The following is an 18389-nucleotide window of genomic DNA, read 5'->3' as shown; positions in this document are numbered from 1 at the left end:
TATATCAATTTTTCGACAATGCGAAATTAAGTCCCCAAAAACATTATCAAATGAAACAGTGATATGCAGCGACAGTGATATGCAACTAGCGGCGACAGGTATAACTGGCGGCATAACTAGCGCCGCCAGTTAGGAATTAAAAAAATGTTGTATTAAATATGTCATATATGGGCCCGTAAAATACGCTTATTTTAACCCCCGTTTAATCCTGAGAACATTCAATTTTTTTATTGCGATGAATAGCTGTCAGCGGAGGTTTTTTGAGACAATTTCGGTTTTCAGGGGTTACTTCCGGCTCACGCCCGTAATTAACCACTCAATTAAGAATAAACACGAGGTTACCGTCTTTTTTCTGTTTTTATATTTTTTCTGACTTATGCCATAACCCAAGTTCAATGGTGTTATAAAAATGAGATATGAATAGCACATTTTCTTTTTGCAAATAGAATTCTGGCTGTATCATCACAAATAAGCAACAACATGGATTTTTTTTAACATTTTTTACAATACAAGAAAGCATACTTTCAGAACATGGATTTATTTTGGCCTTCATTAATGCTCGCTGTGTCTGACAGTGGACATTTGTTTCGCAAGCGCAGAAAAAGCTAATTAACACAACGTCCAAGTCATTGTCAGTGTGCATTTGATCTTAAGTTTCGCAGCTTTCCATCTTTATAGCAGCTAACAAGGCATGGACAAAGCAGATCAACTCGCTGCATATCTTTAATTTGAAATCCATTTCACAATTTTCTGTATAAGAATATCAAAGTTCTAACCAGGGTGGTCAATATTTTATATTTCTCTATTGTTTGAGGAAAAGGTCTATACTTTTTAACCTGAAATTATAGCAAACAAACCAAATTCTTATATATAAATAAAAGGGCGGCGGTGGTTATCTGGGGAAGAGTGCTAAGCCGCAATCACATGAACGTAATTTTTTACGTAAGCTTTTACGAAATAGTTTACGTAACAAATGTCAACTTACGGGTGGTTTTGTTCATATGAACGGACAATGTTAGATAAAATGTTACGTAAAGTCAAAAGAAATGTTTCATTCATTTTAACTGGCAAAGTAATTTTCAAATATAGCGGCATTCAACAAGCACCACATGTTGGCAACTGTTCTTAATATTTTAAAAAGAAGGCGTCACCGTCGTCAAAAGAGGGCTGATGAAGCTGGTTGTTATTTTGGCTACAAACATGGATAGACTTCATAGTGGCACATTTATTTTAACGATTGTTCCTGCAAAACACTACTTTATACTTGTACACAATCGTGGACAGTTCTTCGTCGTTGCATGCAATTTTGATGTTTGTCATTTTATCAAACCAAACATGTTGAACAAGTAATTTTGACTGTTTTTTAGTTCGAAATGCTGTTCGAACGCGATTGCTTAATTTTATTCCTTATTTTTTCCTTATTTTTGCTTACGTACAGTTTCTTACGTGCAAAAAGTTTTGCACGGAAGGAAATTCACGTAAGCGCTTACGGATTTCCAAAAGGGTTTACGTAATCTTCGTAACACATGTCATATGTACGTAAATTTTTTACGTAACGTAAGAGAATGAATGAACACAATCTTTTTACGTAATAAAATACGTCCATGTGAACGCGGCTTTACAGGTTTTAAAAAAAGCAAAACGAAAAGAGCGTTTGCTTCTGGGTGGAAAATCTTTAAAGCTATATTTACATGCACGTAATCTTTGACGTAAGTGCTTACGTAAGGTGAAAAGTTCATTCATTCTCTTACGTTACGTATAAATTTGACGTGACATGTGACACCAGCTGCGTAAACAATTTAAGGTCTTACGTGCTACGTAAGCCCTTTCGTGCGGTTCTCTTACGAAGGAAAATTTTTTGCTTGTAAGAAACTGTCCTTAAGCCAGAAGAAGAAAAAAGACGGAAAAAATTGCCGATCACGTTCGAGTCTTAAAAGAACAAATTTGAATATAGTCATTTAATTTAGGAGTTAGATTTCAAATTTTTGAAAATGATCAATAAAGAAGATTTGAGTGTTTCTGTACAAAAGTATACTGTTCTTTATGATAAATGGCATAAGGAATTCCATCGAAAGGACATCAAAAGGAATGCATAGAAAGGGGTTGCGGAAGAAGAACTGGTCTTTGAAAAATGGTAAGAACATATACATTAGAATCACTAATGCTGCAGTCAAAACATCATACTTATTACACGCCGCCTTATTGAATAATAATTTGAAATATTTACATTACGCAAAATATTTCCGTATATGTGAAAAACACTATACGTCCATGTGAGCATACCATTCCGTAAGCAGTAACTTTACGTAAGGCCTAACGTAGAAATTTTCCGTAAGCTCTTATGTCAAAAATTACATGCATGTGAATGTAGCTTCAAAAAAATAAGATTAATTTACATCTACACGATTTTTCTTTTATAAGAATATTAAGCTGTCATTTTGGAAAAATAGAGATAAATAAGAATATTGACCAGCCTTGGTTTGAAATATAATATTTAAAGAATATTATATTTAATTTGTGATCATAATTTGTGATCACAGGTAAAGTATTATACACCACTTTGTTTTTCATATGCAAATTAAACAACAGAAGTTGGTGGGTTACCATTCCAAATGTATGGTAGTTGCACTTTCTTAAAGCGACATAGTTATTGCAGCTTCCCCATCTTGCTTAGGTTGATTTAAACGTACATAAAAACTTGAATATCAACAATAACTTACTTCAACCGAGATACAGCAAAATGCATCTATATTATAATATCCGTATACGTCTGTCTGTCACGCAAAATGGTAGCTTTTTTTTCTGCAAAGGTTGAACCATTTCCATGTTCTATCATGTTACCTAAATGCTGTAACACAGCACCTATACCTTTGTTCTTTGCCTTTCAAATGCATCACTTTGCTCTAACACATATTTAATCTCTGACTCTATGTGTACAACCATCCCTGACTCACATAGAGATAATGGGTTAATACGGAGTCTCTTTTATATTTAATTTTGCAACATTTAACTTTATATGCATGTCAAAAAGCAAAAGTTCATATGCAGTGTTTCAATAAGGGTGTAAAATTTACCTGACCGTTCCCAAAACTTGTCCAATCATTTCCATTAATTGAGGAGTTCAATCTGAATTCTTCTATAAAGCTGCTTTTAACTAGTGGATCACCTTGAATAGCAATCCCATTGATGGTTGTTTTTTTACTAAAACGAACCTAAAAAAATAACATTGTACAAATCAAAAACTTTATCCTATGCATAATCGGTTTTAAGGCTTTCTAATTTAGACTAATCTATCTTTATCAATTTTTTAAATTCAATATTCACTGATTATAGTATATATTCGTAAAAGAACCTTCTAGTATAAGTGTGTCTAAGACGAATACAATGCTTCATGCATTCTAAAGATATTCAAGTTATATATATAAAAAATGAAAAAACTTTCTATACAGAAGGCATATGAAATAATAAAACTTCAAATGATTTAAATTCGTAATTATGATTTAGTGTCTCCCAAATATATACTGATCAACGAAATGTCAGTTACAAGTTGGAAGATGTCGCGGAAGCGAATTAAATTTAAGGAATTTTATAAATAACGTCAAACACCTTATGTAAAGGGAGGGGACAATGATGGGCCCTCAATTAGAGCCAGAAATAAATTCTCTTTCTAAGAGTTTTTCCTTGTGGTTACATCAATAATTAGCCTGACACTTTGACGTTTAAAAAATGGTGTAACTTTATATAGATCGCGCAGGGGGAAGTCAAATAATTGACAGATCACCTTCAAGAGTTTATAAGCCCTTAAACCTAAAACATGGTTAACATTCCATGCAAATTTTTTTGAAGAAGATAATAGCAGTATATCACATTTTTTAAGTCTTCCTACGATACTTCACGATGTAAATGCCTGAAACAGACGAGTAAACAATAAAAGGTTATTAGTGAATTATTGCAGTGTATTATCTTCCTGGTGTTTAAATTTGCGTGACGCAAAAAGGCGTGTAGAGCATTGTTGCGTTAAATTTAATAATAGCGATGTTTAGCGTGCACAAAAAATAATTTGTTGCTGTGGGGTTTTCTATGCAGTTGATGTTAGGTTCTAGTCAAGAATAAAGTGAAATTTTGTTTCGATGAATTTTTCTTGGCAACGGTTTTGAAACACCAGCTATAATTTTTTCTTTCATTTATAATATTTATTTGCCGTCATTACGCTAGTTTAAAAACAAAAACTTAATATTAGTGAAGTATTCCTCAATAAATGCATGTAACAAGAAAGACACATGGCCATTTGTACAGAGAGCATCCCTTAGAATTGCATAAATATCGTCCCAATAAAGCAAAAATATAAACGATAATCAGTGTGGAAGAAATTCAAATCAAGATAAAAATAAGTCCTTTGATCGATCGATTTCCATGATAAAGATCAATCGGTATGTACGTGGTTTCTGTCATCTTATAATAGATGACAGACATTATGACGTTCGCATTTCATGACAACTGTAGTCAACGATTCTTTTCACATGAAAATCTCGTTACCTTTGTGAACACAATAACTAAGGAACATACGGTGGGGAGGACAAATAATAGTGATGACATACGGATAAAACGTTCTAAGAAGTACTTAAGAAATTATATTCCTGTGACTATCAAAAATAGTCTGACTCTAGAGAAACTGCAGTACCTAAGTTGAAGCGCAGAACAGACAATTGACAAAAATTAAATTAACATTAGGTTGCTAGAACAAATTTTCCTCTGGCTTTGAAATTCAAACAAGATAACTGGATTGAAAATGGTAAACCTTATGCAATCAATACATGATTAGGATGGTGGGTTGTTGTAGCAATGATAAAAAAGCAAAATAATAATCTCTTATATTAGCCGTATTCCGTCTGTATGTCTCTGCGCGGACTCCCCTGCTGAGGTAGAAAATGATGTTACAGAAACAGGAATATCAAATGCGATATACTTTTATCAGCTTTGTTGCGACGGGTAAATATAAAGGACAGGCGAATCAGTGGATTTTTCCACGGCAACGACAGTCTATATTATAATACCCGTATACGTCTGTCCCTCTGCCTTCTGTCATGCACAATGGCTACCAATATTCCTTTGATCTTTCCGCGATCTTTGATGTTTTTAAAAACCAGGGTCTTGTTTAATCGAAAATCTTATTATTGATTAAAATATATTCAGGCAATTAATTTATTTCCTTAGATAATTTAATTATTTTAATCTACTAACTTTAATTAAAAAAAAAGTTAAGTGATTAAAATGAATGCATTATATAAATATGCCAGTTTTACTAATTTGTACTAAAGCGCTATGCCTGAATATGTGGCACAGTTGACAGATCTTATTAATCACTTAGTCTGGTGTTCAATGCGGGCTAACACATTTTTTTAATCGAAAATCTTATTATTTTATAGTATTTAATCGAAAATCTTATTATTGATTAAAATATATTCAGGCAATTAATTTATTTCCTTAGATAATTTAATTATTTTAAGCTACTAACTTTAATTAAAAAAAAAAGTTGAGTGATTAAAATGAATGCATTATATAAATATGCCAGTTTTACTAATTTGTACTAAAGCGCTATGCCTGAATATGTGGCACAGTTGACAGATCTTATTAATCACTCAGTCTGGTGTTCAATGCGGGCTAACACAGTTACTTGTGGCTAAACCAGGCGTTTAATCAGAGTGCATCCTATGTCATGATTAATTTGTTCACGTTTATTGAAATTATTCTGCAAGAAAAAGATATTTCCTAATTTTTTTGCTATGACGGGGTAGCAACGGGTTGTAAACTGTGGTAAAAGGGTATTAAGCATAAACACATGTGCAACACGGTATACCTGTACCAAGCGCTCAGTCCAGTGTGAACGACGGTCTGTTTCCTATGTTTTGATTAAACCAAAATTGCCATAAAGTTTTATTTCGAAAAAGGTATTCTACCTACATGAATGCGCGACATTGTTTACTTGTACTAAACACCCTGCCCGGAGTAACAGTCATTTCTGAACTTTTACCAACATACGTATACCTGTACTAGAATGCTCCACCTGAATGTGTGACACAATTTACGGTTCTAATTTATTGTGCAACAGGGTTTTTAAATGATGGGTAACACTTTTACTCCTGCCTTACCTCGGCATGCGACGCCGGTTCCTCCGGCTTTAAACAAAACGATCACCATGATTAGGGTACAATTTATTGTAGGAACTAGTGGGCAATTCTGTACAATTATACACAAGAAGATTTTAAATAGTCCACACTTTAATGCTTTAATGCTGATAATGCGTAAATAAAAGTCATATCTAATCCTTTTGGAATTGCTTTAATAGAAGCCTGCTATTACTTCGACAAATTTTGCAGAAGCATCAATCAGGTGTCGCCCTACAGTAAAAGAACTCCAGTCAGTTAACGCCATACTACGCAGTATGTATGACTGTGGATATTAATTCTAACATCTGCAGGGCAAATATATAGCACCGATACCTCTTATTGGCTTTGATATTGCCTTTAAGTTAAAACTTCCCTAAATCTGTAGAACTTGAAACATACTTATGTGGTCTTTGGAATAAATTACAAGGTTTTAATAAAAAGGAATAAATTTGACAAAAAGTGAGAATAAATGATGCTTATAAAGAAGCTACTGTACTATTCCTTCAATACAGACTAACCTTCCAGAATACATAATCATCAGCAAGATTACCATGAAATGGTTAAAGTATTGATAAGATTTCTTCTGTAACACATCATTGTCATAGATGATATCAAATGAATTTTTTATCAAGTACTATTTTTTTTTGGTGGTTCGGAGATCATTTTAACGCTTCATTAATGTTGCATGAAATATATGTTCTGCGCTGTTACAAAAACAGCGACGTAGAAGATTTACTAACGCCGATACCTGACGTGCAGACTGATGTTGGTCTAGTCATCCAACCGTACTAATGGAGTATGACGTTTTACTAAAATATATCAGTAATCATGTGGTCCTAATGTTGCAGATTGCGCCGATTAAGAAACGCAAAGGGGTCAAGCATTGTGATCTTGAGATTGCAGATTGACCGCATTTGTTCTTTATTAGTGCAAATAAATTGATTCAGTGGGTTTAAAAACAAAAACAAAAAAAAAAAACGTAAAAGACATCTAACAATAAAAAGGGCGCCCTATCATCAAGCAGCTATATGTTTTTGTAACAGAAACAAAATCAGTCATCAAAGTTTGAAGAGAACTTGGAATAAGCACAGTGGAATTCCAGCCTGCCTCTGCTCAGAGAAATAAGTGCTTAAAGTTGCTACAGGATTGTTGATTTTATAAGAACCAAAGCAGTTATCTTAGAAAGCAGTCGTCTAAGACAACTTTCTTATTTCAAAATGATTAAAAATAGTAACCAAGTTCATTGCATCTCAGTCATTGACAAAGAAAGATAAACATCGTGGAATGCGTCAGCAGCAATTTTTCGACTGAAATTAGTCCCTGCTACCCTATCCAATAAAATTAAAAACATTGTTCACAGGGTAATTGAATAGGAGGTTAACTTTCAGACATACTATTGAGCATTTCAGGTTGTTCTCGGATCCGTAAAAATGTGGTGCCTTTACCTTTCGAGACGATTTGATTTATGCAAGAACCGATAGCAACTAACACGTTGTGATTCGTACTGCACGTTTTTCGTTTCTTAAACATGTTCCAGAATTGTTAAGCCTACAAAATTAATTTATATCTTAACAGATAAACAAAAAGAATGACAATTTGCAATTAATGAGTGCACGAAAAATATGCATATAATAAATGGTTACTGAATGGAAGCGTGCCTGACAATGTTATGGAGACTTAACTAGGTAGCACATCATTCCTCTGCAAATATCTGGCTAAAGCATCCTAGCTACCTAAAATATCTGGCTAGAATAAATAGCTGGGTAACTTTTTGGGAAAGCAATTACAATAAGTTTCAGTAAACTAGGTAAACTTGTTAAATCTCACGAAGGAGCGAGAAATAAGTTGGCTGGTTGTTTATAGCTAGCTAGCTAGCCCACAAGAGTGTCATAAATACAATATCAAGAAACATTCATTATTTTTGTTACACTACCACTGCTAATACCCTGTATATGCTTTTATGCACTACGATTTTTCTAATGGGCCAGTTGAAAATTATAAAACAAACATTCGTTGACAAATAAGATCAAAACAGCAAGTAAACAACTCGGCGTTCTAAATTTTGCCTAAACTAACTCCGTTTTCATGCAATAGTTTCTCCACGGCTGTTCATGAAAAGGCAATATTAGAAAAAGCTCATCGCACAAACTATGTTGGCGAAAAAAATGATTGACCCGGCTAAAGCCTATTTTCCATTTATCTGCATTTTTTCTTATAATACAGAAAGCTTAAAAGTCTTTTCTCCTCTCAAGAAGAGATCAGTTTTCATTGTGTTTTATTTACACTTAGTATAAAAAAGCATATAAACATAGAATTTTAAAGAAGTGATCAAAAGTGCTATTATTTTTTGTGAAATCAACTTTTGCTGCTGGAGATTTAGGGTATTTAGAGTAAGAAAGTCTTGTTTATGGCCATTACGTTTTGTGTACTTATAGATCTATTTTCGTCGTACATAGAGTATTGATTTTATTGTTTGCGATCATGAATTATTCGCGCTACACCGTAATTAACACCAACAGACAGTCTGGTAATTCTAAGCTTTTCATCCTGCATTAAAAGCTTAATATTAAATTATAAAAAGATGAGTGCTTCACAGTACCTGAAACCAATCCGACTGATAATCTCCTACATACGTTCCTTCATGACCACACCATGCACTTGAAGAATAAAGTCTTCCACGAGATGGTAGGTAATCTGCATACATTGAGCTACTTGATATTTGATCGGAAGTAATCAATCCATTTGCCATTCCAAGAGGTGTGCGATCTGCACATGCTGTGTACAGAAAAAAAAACTTCTGGATTTAGGCAAAACAGAAAATAATTACCTTCATAAACTTATCTTTTTAGAATAAGATTATGAAACATATAAGTTTTATTATAAACACCTTAAAACTCAGTTAAACTGTGGTTGATATGTAATTAACAAGCATTTTAAAGAACTAAGACCAAAGAAAAAAACCTTTAATTGCATATACAAAAAAGTAAGAGTACAACACATCATAACATAGAAATACGAAGAAACATTAAAAGGGTGCGAGGCTTCTTGTATTTCTAATTCTTTTTATGTACAACTATCCGTGGTTGAGACTTTAGAAGTTGTGACCAACAATGCATTTGTTTTTCTGCTTTTACCATAGTTCGTGAAAATGAAATACACGTACAACGGAAAGCCTTTCATATTTATATCAAACTTTTCATATGTTAAGCTAACAATTGCAAAATTGCATCCACGTTTTTTATATAAAACTATACTTTATAAGAATATCAAATAATATATATACATATATGTTCTAAAAGTATGCCCAGGCTCAAAACTTCTTTATATGATTTTTTTTAATGGTTAAAATTTGACTTAAATGTTTAATTTCTCAAATATCTTAAGTAAATCAAACTTCTTTATCTATCCAACGCGACAATGTTGAGGTTGAGTTGAAGAAACGCTATTGTTATATAAAAAATACACATTAATATATCTAGAGCTGTAAAAAATTTTACTCAGTTTTTTCCCGCTACTAAGGAAAGATAAAGTTACAAATAAAATATTTCTGGGACATTATCCACAAAATGTTGCAGGTTTTGATTATTTAAAAGTATATTTGAGGTTCGGAGATATTAATATTGCATTATGTTAATGCATCATTACTGCCAAGCCTTAGCCAGTGTGGTACCAGTTACCGTTTGTAGTGTGGGTTCATCTGCGACTCCCAGTTGTAGGGATTATGGATCGAATCCTGTTGACTGAGGAGCAGTATGTTAGTGCTATGAAAAGTAGTTCTACTTCAATTTATTAATTTAAATATCAATAATCATGTTGATGTTAGAATTTGGCAAGAGTTTATCCTTTACAGTCGTTGAAAATTATTCGTAGCCAATAGTTTTATCTTAAATTCTTCGCCATAATTTTTCAGCCTTTGAAAAACCAGGTTATCGCTTTTTTTAAAAACAATGAAATTTGACACTAATTTCGAAGTAGTACTTTGAATTTATCAGAATACAACTACCAGAAAGTTCACTGCAGATGGTACCACGGACTTTGAGTAATTGTTATATATCGTATTTTGTAGTTAACGCAAACTTTCATTTTAGAGTGCTAGTCGGTGGTCGCCCGTCCTCAAATTTAAGCATTTCGGGTGTCTCACTACTGCAGTTACCATTTTGCGTAAACTACGTATATAGGTATTATAGGATAGATACAGATTATAATATTGATCGTTTTTTAACTTCCATTGTATATTTATTATTTTAGAAAGGTTTGAAGGAGCAGTTCGTGTCCTTTTCTACCTAACAAAGCCATATCTATGTAGTACACCCATCTTTAGTGTGTTATCTTGTGGTCTGAACAACTACTGAAAGTTACACCTCTGTTTTACTTTATTTTAAACTCAAAGAATAATACTTACCATTTACTACAGATACGAGATGATGCCAATACAAAAAAATGCTGAAAACAATACAAGTCATCATGTTAATCTTTTTCTAGAATGAAAAATAAATAATATTGAGACAGCTAGCTAACTTTTTAAAATATTTGTTAGACACCAGTCAGTTAAAATCTTTGTTCCTGCACTTCTTTCTTTCGTAGATATTGGCTATTGGCTAATACTCCATACTACTTACTTCAAGTTAATCCTTTTTTGGAGGTAAACTATAACAATTAAGTTTCAAACTTATTTGAAACTTAATTGTTATAGTTTACTTCAAGTTTTACACAATAACTTTTATATCGTCAAAGAACAAGAAAGAAAGTTGAAAAGAGAGAGCTATTATCAACACGAACAGAGCACACCGTAATGACTTTATTATTGTTTTTAACTTCAAATAAATATTTTTTTGCAATAAAATATCAAGTTCTTTTTTGTAATCTAGCGCTTTCGATTAAAGCTGTTTTGAAAATTGTACAGAATAGTCGCTAAACATTACATGAAAAAGTTTTTTTAAAAATGTGAAAAATTCTAAGGATCCGCTATTATTACAAACTGGAATATTATACCCAGACTGATTGTATTGAAAACGCATTCATGAGAAGAGGCTAACCAAAGTCCGGCTACATAACCAACTGTTGAATTTTGACTTTATTGACTAAAGTAAGTTAATGGCGATGAAATGATTTAAGAGCACTGGGGACAATGGCAACATCTAAAACATCTTAAATTTTTCTGCATATGACAGAAAAGTTCCTGATGAGTATTTGATATCCATAACCCATTCGATATAATCACTCACTATGCCATTAAAGGAGAAAACCGATTAGTAACACGTTGTGCTTAAAATGTTTATCATAATGTGAAAATAAACTGTGTTTATTTTGATAGCATTGATTCTCGAGGTTTTTAAAGTCAAAGAAGCCTTACCATCGCCGGCATGACAGTGTCGATTAGGGCTTTACTGTTTAGTAAAATACTAACTTGTGTGACGTAAATCAGCGAGAATGTAAACACACGAAGTATAACGTGCATTCAATTTTAATATGAAATTTTTCTTGTGTTATTTTTCTATTAAAACATCTTGAAAAATAAAAGGTGTTTAATATGCTAGACGTGACTTTGTGATAGCACAGCAAAACAAAAACAGTGTAAAATGGTTAAAAATTATTTTTTCCTCGATGATGTTGTTCTACTGGAATTTAACTTGCCTTTTTACATCGCTCGAACCTCGCGATTACTGATAATCTTGGAATACCAAGAAGTGAGTGCATCCGCGGAAGTCCTGCTGAGTTGACACCGTGTGTTATCATAAATCAACATAGTATGTACTAACTAAGTTGGCTTTTATTTGATAGTGGCGGCGACCATTGATGTAAGTGGCTTTTTGGGGACGAAATTTGCACATTTCACTACTGTAAATTTTTAAATGTATAATCGGTGTATTCTTAATGTTGTTAATATTTCAACGTATTTTGTGTCGACACTAGAAGTGGGTGGAATAAAGTGACTTAGGCAAATGCACTCTCTCTCTCTCTCTCTGTCGAACATTTTGCCTCTTAATCACGTGATGACATAACAGACATTTTTAAATTTTCTAAAATTCAAAATGCATTAAATCAGATTACAAAAAATGAAAAATGGATTAAAATTTTTGATTCTTGATTTGCAAATTTTGATTTCCTCTACCTCTAATTTAACTAAACCTCTAATTTTTATAATTGTAATCTAAATATATGATAAAATTTTGTAGGTTTTTCCAGTGGGTATCCCTTTCTCGTGCCTAGGGTTTTTTGCTTATGTCACAGCCGCTGGCGATTACTTGACGGCTAAACAAGTTCCTGTTACAGGCGGCTTTTCATAACCAGTGTATTGGTTACTATAGGTAAATAATGAGTTTTCTCGCTGTCAAACTTTCTGCAGCTAGTAAAAACTATTTAATCGAGTCCTCCTTCTTCACATGCACATGGCGAAAACGACGTCTTCTCGTTGTCTATGTTTTTCAAACGCTTGACTTCAGAAATTTTTAAACTAAGTTATTATTTGTTCACCCTGAAATTATATTGATTATGATGAATGAATGAATGAAAAATCTAATCTCTGACCTAACAGGTTAAAAAATTGTTTATTGCTTAACCTTATTCAGGTTGGGGTCTTGGTTACCCAGTCAAAGATTGCGTGGGAAGGGGACCAAAAACGCCCTGACGCTATATTTTTTGATCTACTTGCTTATTTTGAAAAATATTTTGCACAAATAACTGACATATAATAAATAAAATTGCGGAAATTTTTTTATTTTTGGTCACATTGCAGAATTTTTGTTCTTCTGAGCCTAGAATATTGGCTTTTTAGTCTTTTGTTTTTAATACAGGTCAGGCAATGAAGTGACTATATTTTTTATTATCTTTTTTATCTATGTTGACTATAAAAATTTTAAAACAGTGTCTATATAATATTTAACACATTTGTGTTTTAATTTTATTTAGGCAAACACTTATGTAACAGGGTGTCTTTAAAAACTGTTAATTAACCTAAATATGTGGTGCCAAACAGATAAAAAGTGATTCACCGCAAAATACGGTCGTAAATTACGCCCACATGGCGCAAAATAATATGTGAGGGCCTAATTAAGGCGTAAGCACCACACAATAAAATGTAAATTTGGTATATTGTTCACATATAGTAAAATGCGCCTAATATTCTAAAAAAATTTAATGTTTAATTTTTGCATAAGGGACCTTAGAAATATGGACGTAGCTGGCAACCTGTTGAGGGTGCATTTTTAATTTTTTCTCCTACATCAAATTCATATAGATAGAAGCCAGGCGAACAAATGTTTAAAGTAAAGAAAGGAAGGGTCGGGAATTTTTGCCCCCCAACCAACCTTGTCTCCAGGCTTTTTTGCCTTTTTGACATTGGAGGCGGGCAACGAAATTACCCCTGGTACAGGCTGATGAGTTCTGTAATGCAAATGATTTACATTCGAAATAGATGATTTATTAATTCGCGCGTCATAATAAATGTAACATTTTGTTATAAAGATGGCGGATTTTGTTACAAAAACAAAAGATTTTGAGAAATGTCCAAAAAAATTGACCAGAAAAGGTTGAGCTAAACAGTAAGTACTTTTATAAAAGATGCTATTTTGGCAGATTTCCATTGTTGACATTGTAAATGATAATAAGGTTTTTCTTTAGGCTCAGTAAAAACCATTAATTAGGCAGTTTAACCGGATAAGAAAAACAAAAGATTTTGCTAACGTGTACATAGGCAGGCATAAAAAGCCAATACTATATAAGAAAATCTTATTTTTTATTTATTTTTCTACTTTAAAAAACAAGTGGTATTCCACAATTATATTTCTAGTCAGACCAGCTAAATGTGTCTTCCAATTATAAATAACTCATGTGCCCGCTTAGCAAGCAAAAACGTCACACTTGTGCAAATTTTAGCCACACCAGTCACAAGTAGAACTTTTTTTAGTTATTTTAGTGTACGATCTATATCTTGAATTTGTTTCTTGCCTCTGGAATTACACAAAAGTATCAAAACTGTCATCTTGTGTGCCAAATATATGGCCCTGTTATATCATTTTCTCATATTAGAGCACTAGTTTGCTTTTGGTATGGAATGAATGTGGAAATACATAGGCAAGGTTTCAAAATTTGAGATATTATGTAAAAAAGGGGGGTGTGTGGTACTAGATTTGTTACGATGGGTTACAAGACGTGGAAAGTGGCAAAAAAATTATTTATTTGGGTGCTACATATACATTAAATGGCTATTGCTATACAATATGTAACACATTTAAGTAATAGTAGATTAATCTCTCTCTTGGGTCAAACATTAAATAACTAAGGTTTTTCTGAATACAAGTTTCTTAGCTAATTGTTTCTAGCCTAGCACCTTTATTTTACCAACAGATTTCAGGAAATATGAACCAGACCTTGACCCTTCGGATCACACATCATTGCTGTTGAAACGGAGTATATATTGCTCCTAGGAAACCATAGTTTAACTGTGCGAGTTGCTAGCTGAGGGAAATGAAGGTATCATATCGTAGGTTGCTAAGGATTATGTTAATTCTGAACCAATTTTAAACCTAATATTTGCAACTGGGTTGCTTAAAAAAACTTACTCAGCCAACATTTTTAAGGTAGTAACATTGAAAAAATATTTTATACTTAGCTATCTAGCTATTTAAGCTAGCTTTAGTTTTGTTTAAATATTGAACATAGATACATGTCACAAGCTAAGAGTTACACTTTCACAAAGAGGTACTAGACTTGCAAAATATAAAAGATAGCCAGCTAAATTGAGCTAGGTTGTCTTGTATCAATATATCCGAACAAAATCAGCTTTATATAAACACACGCTACCACATTTTGTTGTTAATTGATAAATAATGCTTCTTAAAAGATTTAATTACCATAAAATATAGTTTCAGGGTGAACAAATAATAAGTTGGTTTGAAAAATAAATCCTAAAGTCGAGCGTGGAAGAACACAAACAACCAAAAGACATCGTCTTTGTCACGTGTGAAGGACTCGATCAAATTGCTTTCACTAGTTGCAGAAACTGTAACAACAAGATAAACTCATTAATTATTCATAGCAGAAAAATATGTGTTGTGGAGTATTTCATTTTAGCAGTAAATTTCTTTTGTGGCGGTTTTAGGCCCGAATTTTGTTTAGAAACGTGACTTTTTTCTAGCTAGCTTTAACTTTTGTAGCCAAATCTTGCACAAGCTTGGTGTTATTTAAAAAACAGAGCAAAAAAAGTTTTTACACTTCTTGTTAAGTAGTCATTGAAAATAAGATTTATTTTTATTTAGTAATAGCTTTTTGCGCCTCCCTATGTACATACATGTTAACAAGATAGCTAGCTAGCTAGTCTTTTCTCAACCACTTATTCTACAAAGCTTTAAAAAAACCTTTATTTTATTTAAAAGGTGAACAATGGAAAATGGCCCAAATAACATCTTCCATAAAAATATTTAATGTTCGTCTCACCGTTTTTTGGTCAATATTTTTTAACCTTTCCCATAGTCAAGAAACCTCTTCTGTTTTAATACTTTTGTAACAAAATCGGCCTTCCTATAGTAAGTCCCTACATACCTTATGACGTCTGAATGAATTATCTATGTTATGGATGTAAACCAACCGCATTACAGAACTCACCACCTGCACCCACCGGTCTTAATGTCACAAAAACAAAGCCCCAGACGACGAGGTTGATACATATCCGTGGTTATGTGCAGGGACCAAAATGTTTTAACCATTATATTACAAACGTTTAATCAGAATAGCGTGAAAAAACCCAATAGGTTATCCCAATTTTCAGTAACTTGATAGGTACTGGAAAATACCGGTACCTATCAAAGTACTGGTATTTTCCCCTTGAAATTGCTGCCACAGCGTAATCATATTTTGCCACGAATGCAAGTATGATCTTTATCTGTGAAAGATAAAAAAGTCCAATATGTGCCACTCTAATACAAAACAACAATGCAATCACATGTGGCACCGAAATTTAAATTAGCTGTCCGGTTTAATTATGTTTGGTCAATAAGTATAATGCAATGCACTAAAAATACAACAAAATCTTGAGACTAAACGCACCTGTGTTTATACACGACAAGATGTAACAGCTGCAAAACTAATAGCAAATTCGTATTGATAAAGAGAACAAATTTTACTTAAACCTTCTTGAGTATAAAACTATCAGAGAGCGCTATCTTTAATAAACATCTATATAACTTTAATCTGTCTTATTTTGATTTTAAACAAAAGATCGTGATATTAAATAAGTGAATAAATAGTGATAGTAAAATAGTTAAAGAAACCTATTGTCTGCAAAATTAATATAGACTGATTAGGTATTTTGTTTACCTTTATGAACAGCACTGTAATGTGTCACTTTCTTGATTTCAAAAAGTCTAAAAAGGAAGAAAAAGACTAATCAGTTTTTTAGCGCAAATTTGGCTTTTTATCCCTAACTTTACGATTTTAAGTCCACGGCCCGCGGACTTAAGATCGTAAAATTAGACTGGTGGATGAACAGATTATACTCACGTGTGCTCATTTGGAGTCTTTCCGTATTATAGACTAGCACTTATAACATTAAAGAACTGAAAAGTAAACTTGACAAGTTGAAAAATCAATTTAACCCTATTATACCTGACCTTTCTTGTCCCTTGTAACCCTAGAACCTGAACCACGTATGCTAAGGTAATGGTCTACATTATATACGTGTTGTGGTATGTATCTTTGGTAACATCAAAACATTCATTAGCACATATAAAACTAATTTAGAACAAAACAACGCAACAAAACTGAAAACAATTTTTTTCCCGGAATATAGAATAATAGTTAAAAAAATTCACCAAATTTCGACATTCAATGCACAAAAAAGATATGTCCAATTGAAATTGCCGCGGGAAATTTGTGCCCCACCCCAGGTATAATAGGGTTAAACCTCTTAGGTTAGATGGAAATTCTTTAAATTTTTGAATCTATGTTAACACAACTCTTTATTATATACATTTAAATGTCTTCTGTACATGGGCTGGCGTAGTATGGATAGAGAACCTTAAAAAGCCAATGTTAAACCTAACAACCTCAGAAAGCCAATGTTAAAAAACTATTATTTTTTTAACTTTGGCTTTTTAGTTAGGTACCTGCATTTTTTGACACAGTTTCTTGGATTGCGCAGTTGTTATATTAATACAATATTAACTGTTTTGCTTATCTATTCCGAGAAATACTACCCGAGGTCAAAAGTATAGACGGAGCTTGCGAGGTCAATATGCTGATCGAGGGTAGAATTTCTTAGAAAAGATGGATAAAACAGTTTATATTGTATTTGTTAACGGATAGCTATTTGTTTCGATTTGTAGAAATCAGGATTATTTTTTGAAGATTTTCTTGTGACAAAGTTGTAATATCCAGGTTTTAATAAAGAAGGAAAATGTTCGATTTGAAATTCATTGTATTAATTTTTAAAATAGCTACATGTACAAGCAGAAAACAAAACATTCGGGTATCATGTACAATAATTTTTAATTTTTTTTTATTCAGGGTTTTGACACGAGGTTCTCTGGCTAATTTATTTTATAACACTAGTATTTTGTTTAAAAGTAATATGGAACGGTAAGGGTGTTGGGTGGGAGGTTAATAACACTCTTGTCATCCCGGTATTGTACTTAACAGAATAGACCTTTCCCGAATTTCCTAATTATGCCAAACTCAATTAAAGAGTTTGATGCTAAAAACGATTCTTATCCCAAAGTTCCTTAGCAAAACGTTAGAACAAATTACCTAATTTCGTAAATATTTCTGTTCGTAAGTGCTTCAATTCTGAGTTGAAAGTTACGGTCAAAACCTTTATATAGCCGCGCTTTCCAAGATTAGCCTCGCTTTCAAAATAATTGTTTTCTCCAAATATATATAAAATTTAACCAGAATATTATATTGCTCTAAAAACTTTTTTTTTCTCTTGATAATTTGTTATTCTATCTGAATTTCCTTATTTGAAGAGCATAGAACCATTTTAAAATTTTGGATCGCGCCAAAATTATTATAACTTATGAAATTTGGGAAAGGTGTATTAAGTCTAAGACTTTTAGGTCGGTAAAGACGCTGGTGTAGCGTTATTAACAATGGCCAACAGGGCCATTATTAATTTTTCCAGAAATTCATGAATTTTGTACTTTCAAGAGATTCCTCAATTCACCAGAAACATGTCTATGTTTTTCTTAGGTCATCTGCATGTCGCAAATCAACTGAATCGATGTAATT

The 18389-nt window shown here is 32.7% G+C and overlaps 1 protein-coding gene across 2 annotated transcripts in view; it reads right to left on the bottom strand.

The window, feature by feature from the left end:
- The window catches only part of LOC130654176 (receptor-type tyrosine-protein phosphatase C-like), a 61856-nt gene extending 45549 nt beyond the window's left edge, over window positions 1-16307 (bottom strand). The window contains exons 1-4 of one of the 2 annotated variants that reach the window (XM_057456715.1): window positions 16212-16307; window positions 10570-10645; window positions 8767-8942; window positions 3075-3212 (exon numbers count right to left, since the gene is read on the bottom strand). In XM_057456715.1, coding sequence (XP_057312698.1) covers window positions 3075-3212; window positions 8767-8942; window positions 10570-10633 — 378 coding nt within the window. In that variant the 5' untranslated portion in view covers window positions 10634-10645; window positions 16212-16307. The other variant, XM_057456716.1, reaches the window with a different exon arrangement.
- Window positions 16308-18389: the final 2082 nt, after the last annotated feature.

This window comes from Hydractinia symbiolongicarpus, chromosome 8 (assembly GCF_029227915.1).
Source record: "Hydractinia symbiolongicarpus strain clone_291-10 chromosome 8, HSymV2.1, whole genome shotgun sequence".
Lineage (NCBI taxonomy): Eukaryota > Metazoa > Cnidaria > Hydrozoa > Anthoathecata > Hydractiniidae > Hydractinia > Hydractinia symbiolongicarpus.
This window is presented reverse-complemented; position numbering and strand designations above follow the sequence as displayed.